Source organism: Myzus persicae, unplaced genomic scaffold, assembly GCF_001856785.1.
Source record: "Myzus persicae strain clone G006 unplaced genomic scaffold, MPER_G0061.0, whole genome shotgun sequence".
Classification (NCBI taxonomy): domain Eukaryota; kingdom Metazoa; phylum Arthropoda; class Insecta; order Hemiptera; family Aphididae; genus Myzus; species Myzus persicae.
This window is the reverse complement of record NW_019104276.1, coordinates 77,642-92,673: the sequence shown is the minus strand read 5'-3', so window position 1 is coordinate 92,673 and position 15,032 is coordinate 77,642. Positions and strand designations below refer to the sequence as shown.

General features: G+C 30.7%; 1 protein-coding gene and 1 long non-coding RNA gene across 2 annotated transcripts; both read right to left on the bottom strand.

Annotated features, from left to right (window-relative positions):
* Positions 1-34: 34 nt before the first annotated feature.
* On the bottom strand, positions 35-1,872 carry LOC111040784. Its single transcript, XM_022324798.1, has one exon. The coding sequence runs from the start codon at positions 1,579-1,581 to the stop codon at positions 811-813; it is 771 nt and encodes a 256-aa protein (XP_022180490.1). The 5' UTR covers positions 1,582-1,872; the 3' UTR covers positions 35-810.
* Positions 1,873-11,583: 9,711 nt separating this feature from the next.
* Positions 11,584-12,318, bottom strand: LOC111040785. The gene is made up of 3 exons (XR_002605240.1): positions 11,894-12,318; positions 11,772-11,829; positions 11,584-11,709 (listed from the first exon to the last, which is right to left on the bottom strand). It is a non-coding gene; the product is annotated as an uncharacterized LOC111040785 (long non-coding RNA).
* Between the last annotated feature and the right edge of the window lie 2,714 nt (positions 12,319-15,032).

Below are 15,032 nucleotides of genomic sequence, written 5' to 3'. Positions count from 1 at the left end.
GATAAGGTTACTAACCATTATGACGGATTAAACGCACAAATTGTTATGACTTGAAGAGCTGGTTGCGACTGACTTGTCCTATGTTCATGTCGAGCGTTTTATGCAGTACCATCGAGCGGTCGTTGAGAGTGTGAGTGAATCCCCACTCTATAGTAAGATATATGGTTGGGGGTATGTATAACGTAAGGAAATAACACATGTTATGATATACAGAATATTTATTATCATCATCATCATTAACAGGGTATTATTATTAAAATAATTTTGTAATACACCGAGTAGATGATTTTGCTGACTTGGCATCCTTGTAGTCGATCAGAGGTGGTGGGGATGATGACCGTCTGTTAAAATACATTGGACCGTCGTTCTCGTCAACAGCCTATAAAAAGGTATAATTATTCATCATACAAAATATTATATAATATATTATATATTATATCACCTTTGGTTTGGTTTTCCGAATTGGTGCCCATGCTGTGTCCGAATGTGTGGATAAATATTCTCTGAACCCCCTCTCCTCGTCAGCTGCCTATAAATAAATAATAACATTTAATACTTAAATATTTTATTATTTTAATTTTAAATTACTCGTGACTGTGATAAATCGTCTTCGTTATATGTCATTAATGGAGACATACTTGAGTATCTTGGTGGGGATGGCTGCAGCATTTCCACGTCAAAGGCTTCAGTATAATACTAAAATAAAAATAATAAGTAATCGTAATAAAAAAAAAAAAAAAAGTTATATATATATTATTACCTTTAAATCGTCTGCTTCAGGCCACCTCTGGGTAGGCGGGAGAAATTTTATCAGTTCCTCATCAACAGCCTAATTGAATTCAAATGTTTAATACTTTTTCTTATAAATAATATATATATATATATTCTTACTTTTATCGAATTCTTTGACATCCAATTGATTGCTAGCTGTTCAGTTGCAAATAATTTGATCTGGTTTATAAAACTTTGGTTGTTTTTCGGTATATGCTTTGCAATTAATTCGATATGAATTCCTTTGATTATTGTTTTTACTTCTTCCAGTGTCACAGATTTATCAATATTAAAATCAGTATTAAAGTATTCGGATATTTGTTCGAGTTGATTTAAAATAATAGGTTTTACGATATCGTTTTTTCTTGAAATTGTTTCAAAAATGGCCCACTCTAAATCTTGAATTGTCATAAGATCTCTTCGACTTAATATGATTCTACATCCGTTTGTTTTTTTTGACTCTATAACCAACACATGCTCTCCTTTATATACCATACTTGTAAGCAAAGCGACTTCATCTTCCAAAAAAATAATTTTTTTATATTTTACAACAGGATCGAGAACGTGTGACAAAACATGGCCCATGACTGAATAAATTCGTTTCAAGAAGTCTGATGAAATTTTTACATACCGTGACGGTGTAATTATTTGCAAAACGATATTGAACTGATCTTTTGGATCGAATCCGACGTTCAAGAATTTGCGATTTTCAAAGTCTATTGTAAAATTAGAGCAATCCATGAGTTCATGTGGAGATGTAGGTGCAACATAATTGTATACCCTTTTCATTTCACTTATTGATCCTGCCATACTAAAACTGTTATAGCAAAACTGAGACTTACAACTTGACACTGTTAAATCAAAACTGTGACTGAATATTCACACGATCGAGTATTAATTATTAAACCATGTATGGTATGTAGTGGGGTTTATGTATAATGTGTTTGGTAGTGGGGATTAGGTATATAATGTGTTTAGCATTTACATGGATAGTATATATATGCTTTATAAATAATTCGTAGAATCTTGGACCACCCTGTTGCAATTTTTTTTTTTAGGAAAATAACAAGGAGGCAGTGGCAATGTGGCGGTGGCGGTGGCGGTGGCGGTGAAGGGGAGAGGTGGTGGTGGCCTGATCTATGGCTGAGAAGTGAGTAGAGGGGGTGGCGGTGGCGGTGGCAGACGATCTATGGCTGGGTAACGGGGGGACGGTGGCGGCGGCCTGATCTATGGCTGAGCGGTGTGTAGAGGGGGTGGCGGTGGCGGTGGCGGTGGCGGTGGCGGTGGCGTCTGCGGCGGTGGCGGTGGCGGTGGCGGTCCTAGGATCGGCAAATATATACTACTCGCATAGAAATTATGGTAGTAACAAAGTTAGTAAATATTTGTAATAACATAAACAAAATATAATTTTTATGTCACAATGTCAGAAACTACTTATGTCACCTAAGTTAATATATTTATAAATTTCCTTACATTTCAGTGGGGGTGAACGTGAACCTCTATACCCATGAGTGAGCGCATGTATACATATTATTGTTGAACATAATGTTCTGATACAGTGATACAATTCATATCTGACATATTCACCGGGAATGTCAAAAATCAAAATATAATTATAAATATAATTTGAATAAAAATGTGGACTAAAATACGTAAATCCACTATATAAAGAGATATTTTTTAGAAATTACTTGATAGTTTGAATATTTTTTATTCCAAGTTATTTTATGTATAATAATGAGTAATATTATGATCTAAAATGTATATAACTAATCACAATTATCTACTAATACAATAATACTTGAGGGGGACGGAGTGGCCGAGTGGATAACGCGTCGGTCGCAACGCGCACCGTCGCCGGTTCGAATCTCGGTCACGGGTGGCACTTCTCTCCGGGCAGTCACGGTGTCTGGAGAGAGAGGCCGCCATCCCCCAACCGGGTATGGCAGAAACCTACGGGTGCCCACTAGAAATTCTGCCAAACAAACACACACGTGTTCCATAACCCTACAGTAACCCAACAGTCCCAAAAACCCTACAGTACCACAACCTACAGCTAATGGCCTCAGTTGCCGAAGCTTAAGATCAATAAAAAAAAAAAAATAATACTTGAATATTATATTATTATTAAAATTGTATTAATACATACGGTAACGCGGTCGGGGAACGACCAGTTAAATATAAGATACCTAAGGAGAATCTTAAGAGGACGCTACCAATGCATTTGTTGTCTCCCTCTTACTCACGTACGACATAGAATATTTTCGTTCACTAGATTCAATAGTGTGCTGTTAGTTTTGATATTAGAGTCAATTGAGTTATTATCAAAGTTTAGAGGTAAGAACATTATCCACGCTTAAGCTTTGGCAGATTTTTGGATATTTTAATTTTCAAGTGAGATATGAGCATATTTAATTTGTGTTATTTCACATACTCTACTGTCTTGCTTGAAAATGAAAATGTCGAAAATCCGCAGATGCTTAAGCATAGATAATGTTCTTAGTTTCCTGTCCAAAACTTCGATACTGCTTAAATTCACTCTAATATCAAAACTAACGGCACACTATTCAAACTAGTGAATGAAAATTAGCTATGTCGTAAGATGGACATATAGATGGAGACAACAAACGTAGCATCCTCTTAATCATCTTGTAGATTTAAATACCGTAGCCAGATAGCCAGGAGCAGATATCAGAATTCAAATATATTTAGATAACTATGGTTCCATTTTAGTTATAGTTATGTTTTAAATAATAATGTGGGCTGTCAAGAAGTTCAGGTGCGCGAGATAGTAATCTTACATATTATAGTATTTGGACAACTCTGAGAAACCAATTTAATATTTTCTGTATTTAAATATGTGATTATAGTCGTTATTTTTAAAATACCACATTCCATTTCTTAATTATCAATAAACACCCAGTCTGAATAGATTGACCATGGTTAACTTTTCTAACTTTTTTTTTAAATATAATTTTATCTTTATTTATTTTTTAAACAATTCGTTATAGTCTCACTTACCTAAATTCTAATTTTTATCTTTAGTATATTATTATAATTATAATTATTATTATTATTTTATTTTAATTTAAAATTTGTGCTTAATGTTAATCGCTTAAAAATTCCTTATTTAAAATTTTTCTATAGCTTTTAATTACATATTTGGTCTTAAAACCTAAAGTCAGTAATAAACCCTTGAAAATTCGATACCTATTCAAAAGTTTATCTCACTCATAAGTCATAAGTAAATAAGTAGGGTAAAAAGGCTAATTTAAAAAGGCACATTATAAATTCCTACATATCAATTAAACATTATGCTAAATCCATATATCATTCTGAAAACGAATTTGAGATACCACTTTAATTTTAGTTAAATATTATCATTATTATAATTATTTAATTTATAGTGGTTTAGTGCTGGTAAACAACCATTGCCACAAGTACCAGCTCGACCAGTTCGGCAAACTCCAATAGATTCAGACGAGATTTTCCGGATGGTTGATAAAATATTAGGAAACGCTACTATTAATTTATAGAGCCTGGTTCACTTGCTTCCAGGGCGTATGGAGCATTACCTACCCTTGCCTTTAATTCCTTGTCTCGTCAGTCGTCAATAACACCCACGTTACCGTTGTTGTTTTGTGTGTTGAATTGTCTATTAATCTTAAAATAAGGGGCTCGTATAAAGACATTGCCAGAAACCGTCGATGGTACACGCAAGTCTGGTTGCCTACCCGACTCACTAAAGGAATTTTAAATCTTTTTCGGTTGACACAATTATTACAAGTTCACCCTATGTAGTATTTTCAATGGTACACCTATGTGTAAAAAAATATTAAATGAAATATCTATTTGAAGTTTGTAGTTTTTTGAAGTATTGAAATATATTTTTGAATAGATTGTCGATGTATCTATATTAAATTATATGTTTTTCGGTACACTGTATTCTATACAATTTTAATTATTAATTAGACATTTACCATTTCTTGTTTATTTGTATACTATATTTGGAAACATTGTAAAAAATGAATCAAAATTAGAAGCAGTTACGGATAAATAATTACTGGCTAAATGCTTATTATTATTATTATTATTATTATTTATTTATCAAGTTAGTTTGAACTGTAGGAAATTAGTAAGCAATGACATGTATTCATATGCCATGTACATCCTTATAGAATAGCTATAGCGAATACAAATGAAAAACAAGAATTAATAGAAGTTGAAGCTGTACACAAACATTTTCAAATACCTGACAAAAAAAAAATTGTCACCTTTCAGTTATTAACTTGAAAATAAAAATATTATTTTATTTTATTTCTCATCATTCTTAAGATTGAGTGGCATGTATTATGTATATTATAATAAATAATTAGTACCTACTTTGTAGTACAACGAAACCTCTAAATATACCGAATACTCGGTGTCCGTAAAGAAGTGCACTGTAGTTTATTACTGCGATAAAGAAATTTTAATTTCTTAATTTTTTTTTAATCTTTTAATTTTTTGATATACAATATTGTTCAAAATACTTGTATGAGTTTGTGTAAATAAAAATAAAAATGTTACTGTACTTGGAGATCAATAGAAGACAATGTAATGAAAATTAATTCAAAACAATTTTCGAATAATAAATTGTTATTAAATGTGGTTATTGGAATCATCCCTTCGCCGCGGTCAACAAGAAGGAATGGAAAATTTTACTGTGACATATTTCCGCACAATAATAGTTATAAATAAATTTACATAATCTCTATATTTTGTCTTTACATAATTAGAAAACAAAATCAGATGGGATGAAATCTTTTATCACTGCGGGTCGGTGATAGCCCGTGCTGCGAATGAAAGAGTGACCGACGATTACTAGATTACCTAATACAGTAATACCTATAATGACAACACACCATTTGAACCATCTGTAACCATTCGCTCACCAACCCTACCGCAGCCAATTAAAATGTAAAACAAACCACTAATAATAATTGTTATTAATCGTGTATGTTTAAAATATAAATAATATAATTAATATTGTTCATATTAATGTCTTCACCAAACGCGACGGGTGTCTGAGTAATAATGACGTGCGCGCGTGGGTGCGTGTGTGGGTGCTTGGAAATAATTATTAATTAACGTGTGTATTCAGCCGCAAGGATTGTTATTTCATTTATTTGATACAATATTATTATTTTTTATTATTGTTGATGACTTGTTGGAAAATGCTGTGTTTAATAATAAAGTAGAGCATTATATTATCAGTTGTAAATTGCGTACAATGCTCGTTTTGCTTTAGGATAAGTTGCTGTATGGAAGGAGAGCGTATGCATAATATATTACGTGTAGGCACTATGTACAGTTAATAAAATAATTAATTAATAAAATAGGTGAAAGAAACACAGGGTGATTCACCAAGCATGCTCTCCCGATTTTTCTGAGTACATTTATATATATATATTTTAATTTTTGGAATTTTTAAGTGTAGGCAAAGACCATATTATTTCCAAATCTTAAATTTTTTTTACCATTTTGAAGAAATATCATGTGGTTAAACAATCCAATAAGTTACCTGTGTTTTTCTAAAGAAAACCACCCTTATTTTGAATATAAAATTATGACCAGATAATGTTTTTTAAAATGTTGAAGCATCTAATTCAAAATAATTATAATAATTAAAATACTCAAAAATGATATGCATAATATTATGAATTAATATTATATTAAAATGAAATACATGATTAATATAAAATAATACCTAAATAATATTTATAGATACTGTATTATAATATCGTATATAGTATTTAACAATAAAAACAAAATGATTAATAGTTTAATATTGCAAGTAATAAAATAATAAAAACCAATTAAAAAAAATAAAATAATTAATAACAGTAATTACTAATTAGCACGTATTGCTTTACCTAAAAAAAAATATCGTTTAATTTGTGTATTGTTTTTACCTACACGGCATTATGGATGAACAAAATATAATAAACAAGACGACTAAGGTAAATATGAATAATCATTATCTGATTATTTACTAATATTCTGGAATACTATCAGGTGATTCTTTAATCATGAACCACTCATAGTCTCAAAAACTAATATTTCTTTTAGGCTCATAATTTAATGTCATTAAAAATAATTTGTTAACAAAGTTTTTCACAACTTTATATCGTTTTAACTTTTTAAGTTTTTGAATTAAAAATTTGTTATAAAAAACTGGTTAAAAAAAATATTATAATAATAAAAAAGTTTAAAAAATATTGTTTTTGTTATGACTAAAACTTATGTAGGTATAAGAAATTTCAAAATGTTTATAATTTTTTCAAATAATGAGTAGATCATGTAGTAACATGTACATCCTTTCTTTAAACTCCCTTGCATATGAATTTTAATAACAATTATTTAATAATTTTTGTTACATTGCCTGAATATTATATTTGAGAACTTAAATTCTATTGTTTTAGAATATTTTAGATAAGTATAATAGATGTTTGTTGCGAGGTGGTGGCATTTGAGACTTCAATTGACAATCTCTGTGAAGTGATGTCACTCCCATGGCCCACGGGTTGTCACTTTTGTTTACATTTTTAGATCCAGTGTGTGTGTGTGTGTGTGTGTGCCGTGACGGTCGACCGCAACGGGTGGTAATCTTTTTTTCATACGCTATGTAAAAAAGTTTCTTATCAAATAACTTTGATTTTTTTATTACTTAACAAACGTTAGGTATGTGAACACATGTTGTATAATAAATGCATTCTGAATGTTTTAAGGAGTTTAGCTTATGCAACCATACGTACACGACTGTAGTATAAATATAATAGGGCTCTCTCAATTCCAGTTTGAAATAATATAGCATTGTTACATTTTAGATTTGTTAAACAGTAAAGCATAGCCAGTTACAACTACAGCAGCAACTACAAGTAAGGTTTATATATATTTATAATTAAGTGTTTCATATTTAATATTTTACAGATCATATCACTTTTGAAGACATCGATGATGAATTTTGTATAGCACTATTGGATAAGGTTGAAGAAAGTGGATTACGTGAAATTAATACCTAAATATATACATACTGTGATCAGGATTTAGGGTAACACTAAATATTTCAGCCAGCTGAACTTGTATTGAAATGAATTTTTGGGGGAGGGGGGACCTAGGTGGTACTGAAATACATATTTTGTGAAACTTCCAAATGTCTAACGCTGACGATGCGCACATGCGCAGTACAAAATGTATTTTCTTTTAACCGTAACACTTATTTTTATCACATGATTTGGATTGACAGAATTTTTTCAAGTCGATTTGACTCATTATACTTGGCTCTAAGTTCAAAATTGAATGAATGACGGCCATTATTCAATTTTGAAAAATAAAAAATTGAATTTAGGTACCTGTGTAATTTATTAATTTTAGGTTCATGTATACAATTTTATTTTTTTTTCATTAAATTTTATAATTATAATTATTATGATTATGATTATTATAATTAACAGTAGTATTAGTAGTAGTAGTAGTACTGAATATTGTTATTAATTCTATACTAATATTGTAGTAGTAAAATAAACAGAAATATTTGAAATATCAAAATGTACATACCTAGTATTTAAATATTTAAAATTTTTATTCATAATTTGATCTCCGAAAATTAATTATAAAAATTAAAAACCTAATTGTCCTATAATAGGGAGTGAAGATTTTTGCATAGAAATTATAACATTTAAAGAAAAAAATTAACTAACATACATGAATCTAAAATTAATAAACTATAAAGGTAAACTAAATAGTTTTTTGCAGTAGTAGAAAAAAGAGAGTTCTGGAACCTTTAGCTGGTCCTCCACCGCCGACTCGTCAGGTGAGGGACGTATAACGTATATTTTATCTCCCAATTTCAATGTCTAGTATAGTGTTGTAATGGTTTGGAACACCATTACAGTTTTCATATTTTTATAATTATAATATTACGAATAGTATTATATACTTTACAAATATCATAGATGCACGTGTCATCTTTTATCCATTCTGTAATATCACGGGGTAAAGCTATATATATTATATATGTATAACTATTTTGTATAGTTAACAAAATTTATAATAATCGTTAGGCCTGCTTGACATTCGTTAGCCAAACGAAGTTAGTCTCGTCTCACCACTTGCTCCGTGTATTGTTGCTGCCAGGTCATCGGTAAAGTAAAATATTTTATATTACATTTTATTTTACATTTTAAAATATACGTTAAATCATACTCGGTATAACTACTTGTCTTGTCGAACATCCAAATCCTCTCACATTCCTCCGTTAGGTTATTATAAAATATTAGCTTTTGCGGATGATAATGCATTGTTTTTTGAAGCTGATACTCGGACTGAGGTGGAAAAAGGTGCTAATAAAGGTATAACATTGGTCAGTAAATGGTATACTAATAACAGTTTAATGCTAAATAAAAAAAATCAGTTTTTATCCCATTCGCGCTATCTAATCAGAATTTACCAGATCAAATCATAATTCAATTAAAATTCAATAATAAATGTAAAAACATAAATATAATTAATGAATGTAATAATAATTGTTACCGTATATCTAGAGAAAGTTCATACAAATATCTAGGTGTAATATTTGATGAAAAATTAAAATGGAAACCTCATATTGATATGCTAATATTACGCTTAAGGAAATGCTTTTATATATTTAAAGAACTCCGTAGTATCTTAAACATTCCGAGCCTAAAAATGGTTTATTTTGCGTTAGTTCAGTCTGTCTTAATGTATGTCATAATAGTATGGGGCTCCGCCTATAAAAATGTACTTGAACCACTTAATGTAACACATAGAACTCTCGTCAAAGTAATAACGAAAAATATTTATAATTCCGAAATTAACACAAATACTATATTCCAAAAATTAAAAATATTATCATTGGTACAGTTATACAATAAAATTTCAATTTTAAAAATATATATGAATAAAACAGTTTATGAATCCCTGAATATGTATAAAACAAGAGGAATGATTAATGGAAATTTAAATTTAATCAAACATAACACATCTTTGATGGGTAATTATTATATAAACAGAGGGATAAGCCTATTTAATCGACTACCAACAAATATCAAATTGATTGATAATGATGTCAAATTTAAAAAAATATTAAAAAAGATGTATATGCAGTCCTTTGAAAATCTTGTTTAATATCCGTCTTTATTATACCAACACCGATTGTATTTGTTACATTTTTAGGACTTGTTTCGGTTATTTGTTTTGAATTCATTTTTATAAATATTATATATCGTAAAATTGTGTATAATTTATAGTAATTAATTATTAAGACCCCTACTCTTACAACAAGCTATTGATTATATATAGTAAGTATCAACTTAAAATTTTGATTTAAAATTTATATGTAATCATTATTATGAAAAAGAAGTTGAATTGTTATTATTATTAAAAAAAAAATACAATGAAACTTCCATATAACGAACTAGGTATACTCACGTTATCAGAGAAAAAAAATGTTTAATAGGTAATTCGTCGCTGAGTGCCGCTCGGCGAGGACGCGGGTACGACGACCGTCCGTGTGGCGGTCGTAATACGGGCTAGGCGATCCGAATTAGTGTTTTATTTATGTTAATTTGTAATAAAAAGTGTTTCCGACCCCCAAAAATTATTTGTTCTGTTTGAGTAGTCACGCAATTTGCCGTACTCCTTGAATCCAATCTATAACCGGTTAATTTATGGTCGTTGAGGATTTCAGGTTTCAACGGTAAAGGTAATCTTACGTTATTGTATTCTTTTCAATCCAATCTGTAACCGGTTAATTCATGGTCGTTGAGGATTGAAAAGTCTAAGCAGTAAAGTAACGATATCGACTTTTGAGAGCCAAACTGTAACCGGTTAATTTATGGTCTTTTGGCGCCTCAAACGTCGGTAGAGGTATATCACTTGAAAAGTGCATATTATACGACATATCTTTACAGTAGTGATGGCGAAGAAATGGTAACTGATGAAGATTCGAGTGACGAAGAAATGTCAGAAACGTTCTTACCAAATATTACGTCCGATGCAGATTTGTGATTTTATATAAATAATGTTATAGAATATTAATCAAGAGTTGTATTTTTCATATATGTATACACTGTCGTATATTTTAGACAGTCGTCACTGTAATATATACATAACATAGGTAGGAACATTTGTATTTGTAATTGTTAATGTAGGTCAGGCCAATGAAGCGAAATGTGCTGAGGCATCAATATATTTTACTATATTTCACCGCCGTAAGCGCAGTCACGGGGAGTCGATCCGGAGTCGAGTCGAGTCCAGTTGTCGCTGAATGATTCAGCGAGGACGTAGGTACGACGGTTGTATGTGTGAAACGTCAATCATAGTACGGGCTATAGGCGATCTGAATTCGCTAAGTAATCTATTTATGTTTGTTTTGTAATGAATAAAAGTGTTTCCGACCTAAAACCCGAGAGATGAGTATTATTTCAAAGTCTTCTTCGTTCTTACCTTTAAAATTGGAACAGTGCTCAGACCCACACACCTATAGTCAATGACGTTTATTGCAAACTGAACAGTGCTCTGGTTGTGGCGTCCTAATAGTCATTCCAATTTAGGAAACGGACGTGGAATTGACTTAAAAGCACACCGTCGTGCCTCAAAAGTCAACAGTGCTAATCTGAATTTATTCTGGAGACAGTCATTAGCTTAGAGCGTACGAAGGTAAGGCATATAATAGTTGGTTCACTATCCTATACGGGTGATACCACAACACAGATAAGTAATACAAGTTAGGTACTAAATTCAATTTTATTACATGTTTCTAACATTAACCTCTCGTTGTTCGCGTATCCTCTCCCCAAATATACCGTACCAGTGCTTCAAGACATATAACATCAGAATCTTTTCCAGTCCATGAGTCGATATCATTTATTTTATCTATGATAGTAAATATTTGTTATACACATGTTGCAAGAAAAAACAACATCAACTAAACGTACCATTTGCTCGTTGGTGGTTAATACAATACTCCGATACACGTTTGACATCGATTCTAGTCTATAACAACATACAACATAGGTAATGTAAGTGCTATAGCAATTTTATATTTTGTCATACTAACCTCGTCAGCAGAAATGATTTCTTCATGGATTAATAAATTATTGTAATAGATTCGTCTCGGTGTATTTGATAGCTATAAATACATACAATTTATTATTTTTTAATAAATTATATACAGGTATGTATAAGTAATTAATTTTACCATTTCTTCAAACTCATCATCCCCTAAAAAGTCAATGAAACCTGCTGAAACGTCACTAGTGTTAATATTAGATTCCTGGCTGGAGTATGACATTTTTAAAAACAAATAACTGTAATAATGCGTCTGTTGAAAAACTGCACTAAGATTACACTGAGATTTATCATAAATACCTACCACCTATTGCGTTTCCGAAAAATTATAAGCACCTATTAAACATTTTTTTTCTCTGATAACGTGAGTCTACCTAGTTCGTTATATGGAAGTTTCACTGTATTTGAAACGAATGTTTCTTCTGGACTTTGAGTAGGAGAGGTGTGTGGTGGTGGCGGTGCTAGAAGTCTTTATTTTATACTACTTAAGTTGTTGTAATAGACCTTTCTTGGTATATTTGAGGGCTGGATTTTCTGAATGTGGATTATTTTTGATTATATTATATGTAAATACATTTACCATATCATTATTACTCAATACGTTAAGAATAGATAATATGGTGAGTGTTGGTAATGGCCAATGTGGTCAAGCAAATATCAGGAAGTTATGAATACAATTATGACAAACTTTAATTGTAAAACTAATGTAAATTATATTGATGATTGTACATGTTTTGGAAAAACTTTTGATGATCACTTATGTTCCTTAGAATAAACTCTAGAAAGATTTAAACAATATAATTTAAAATTAAAATTAAAATTGTCAAAATGTAAATTTGGGTATACAGAGTTAAACATTTTAGGAAATATAATTGATAACAAAGGTATCCGTCCTACAGACGAAGGCCTTAAAGCAATTACTCGAGTAAGTTTTCCGACTAACATAAATCAATTACGTAGTTTTTTGGGATTGGCAAATTATTTTCAACGGCATATTCCAAATTTTAGTAAAATCACTTTTCCATTAACTAAATTAACGAAAAGTAATTTCAAAACAAAAAAAGATAATATAAAATTGGAAAAAAATCATGAAAACGCGTTTAATGAATTAAAAAACAAATTAATATCGCCACCAGTACTAATGCATTACAACGAAAATGCTGACACTATTTTAGTAACAGACGCGTCTTTATTGGGTTTAGGTGTAATTTTACAGCAGAGGGACGACGATGGTAATATTCATCCGGTGTCATTTGGTGCAAAAAAATTATTACTATTACAAAAAAATGATTCAGCGTTAGAACTTGAGGTATCGGCGTTATTTTTTGGATGCATTCATTTCAGACAATACCTGTATGGTAGACAATTTACAGTATGTACAGACCACAAAAATTTAGTAGGACTTCAAAAATTAAAATCAGATTCACATATTAAATCGAATAAGAACGAAACTAATAGGATATGAATTTAATATAATAAATAAACAAGTTATTTTTAATAAGGCGGTGAATTTTCTATCACGACACCCATCAGGTTTTGACGAATCAGCACAAATAAAATATGATATCGAATCAGATTTAAATACGGTAAATGTCAATTCTACAGAAAAATTATACAATTATATTTCTTATGATGATTTTATTCATAATAATTACCAGGGAGTTATGTTTAATTTCGATGTTTAACAAGTCGATCAAGACCTATTTAGCGACTATTTTGACAAAACATTTCACTTAGTGCATTGTGTTTCACAAGATTTCGAAATGAAGAATGGGATTAGTCTTAAATTCAAGAATAAATATGACCACGTAAACGAATTAAAGGCACTAAACAAAACAATCGGTCAGATCGCTTATTTAAATTTTAATAGACAGTTTGTAATCTATTTAATTACAAAATCAACATCTTATGAAAAATTGACATACAAATCATTATTGTCCACATTAAAGTTGTTAAAAATATTTTGTAGTACATATAACATTAAAAAAATAGCAATACGCAAAATCACGTTTGATTTAGAAACATTAAGCAGGTTAATTTTTTTAAATATGATAAAATACGTTTTTTGTGACACAGTGATCGACATAACAATTTCTACATTTACGCCATCACAGCATAATATAATATCACTGGTAGAACCTATTAACGTTCATTTGTTGCAAACGCGTGATGATTTTTTACAAAACATAACTGGAGCAATTCAAAATCCCGAATCATCGGAAATAAAATGGGTTTGAAAGGCGAAATCGTACTTAACAAATGATGATGATAGGCTTATATTATATTATAGGGATATTTATAAAGGTACGCCTAAATTAGTTATAGCATTGCCATCTAGCTTAATCAAAGATGTAATTGAACATTTTCAAACGAAAAAATGTCTGGTGCACATTTAGGTGTTCATAAAGTGTTTAATAAAATACGATCACGATACCGTTGGCCTACTATGCAAAAAGATATAAAAAATTATGTAATTTCATGCAGAAAATGTCAACAACGTAAACCAGATAAACAGCCAGCAACTGGCATGTTACAATCAAATAAGATCTTAAATGGTATTCCTTTCCAAGAGATTTATATTGACTATATAGGACCTATGCTAAGCTCATGAGGTTGTAAATACATATTAGTTGCCACATGCCGAGCAACAAAATTGTGCTTTGCTTTACCGTACAAAAACACGGACGCTAAATCAACGACAAAATTTTTGTTAGAACTAATACTAACATAAGGCCCACCCAGAGTAGTAAGATCGGACAATGGCACACATTTTACGGCAAAAGTCATTTCGCAATTATTACTAGCGTTAGGAATCCAAAAATTATAGGCCAACTAGTCAGGGACAAGTAGAAAGACAAAATCAGGTGATAATAGATATGATAGCCCCATACGTTGCAGAAGGTGAAAAATGGACCGACGTTTTACCTATTGTATTGCATGCATATAACACGGCCGTACACCATTCAACGTGATATACCAAATTTTATTTAGTACACGGCTACGAGCCTATGTCAATTTTTGACATTGCTATTATTCCATCAAATTTAAATCATTCAACAATTATAGAAATTCAAAAATTGAACTCAATTCGTGAAAAATTACCTGATACTTTACAGAAAGCGTTCGAT

What these genes read in the sequence shown, in the direction of transcription:
- LOC111040784 (XM_022324798.1), bottom strand. Translation starts at nt 1,581, where the DNA reads ATGGCAGGATCAATAAGTGAAATGAAAAGGGTATACAATTATGTTGCA.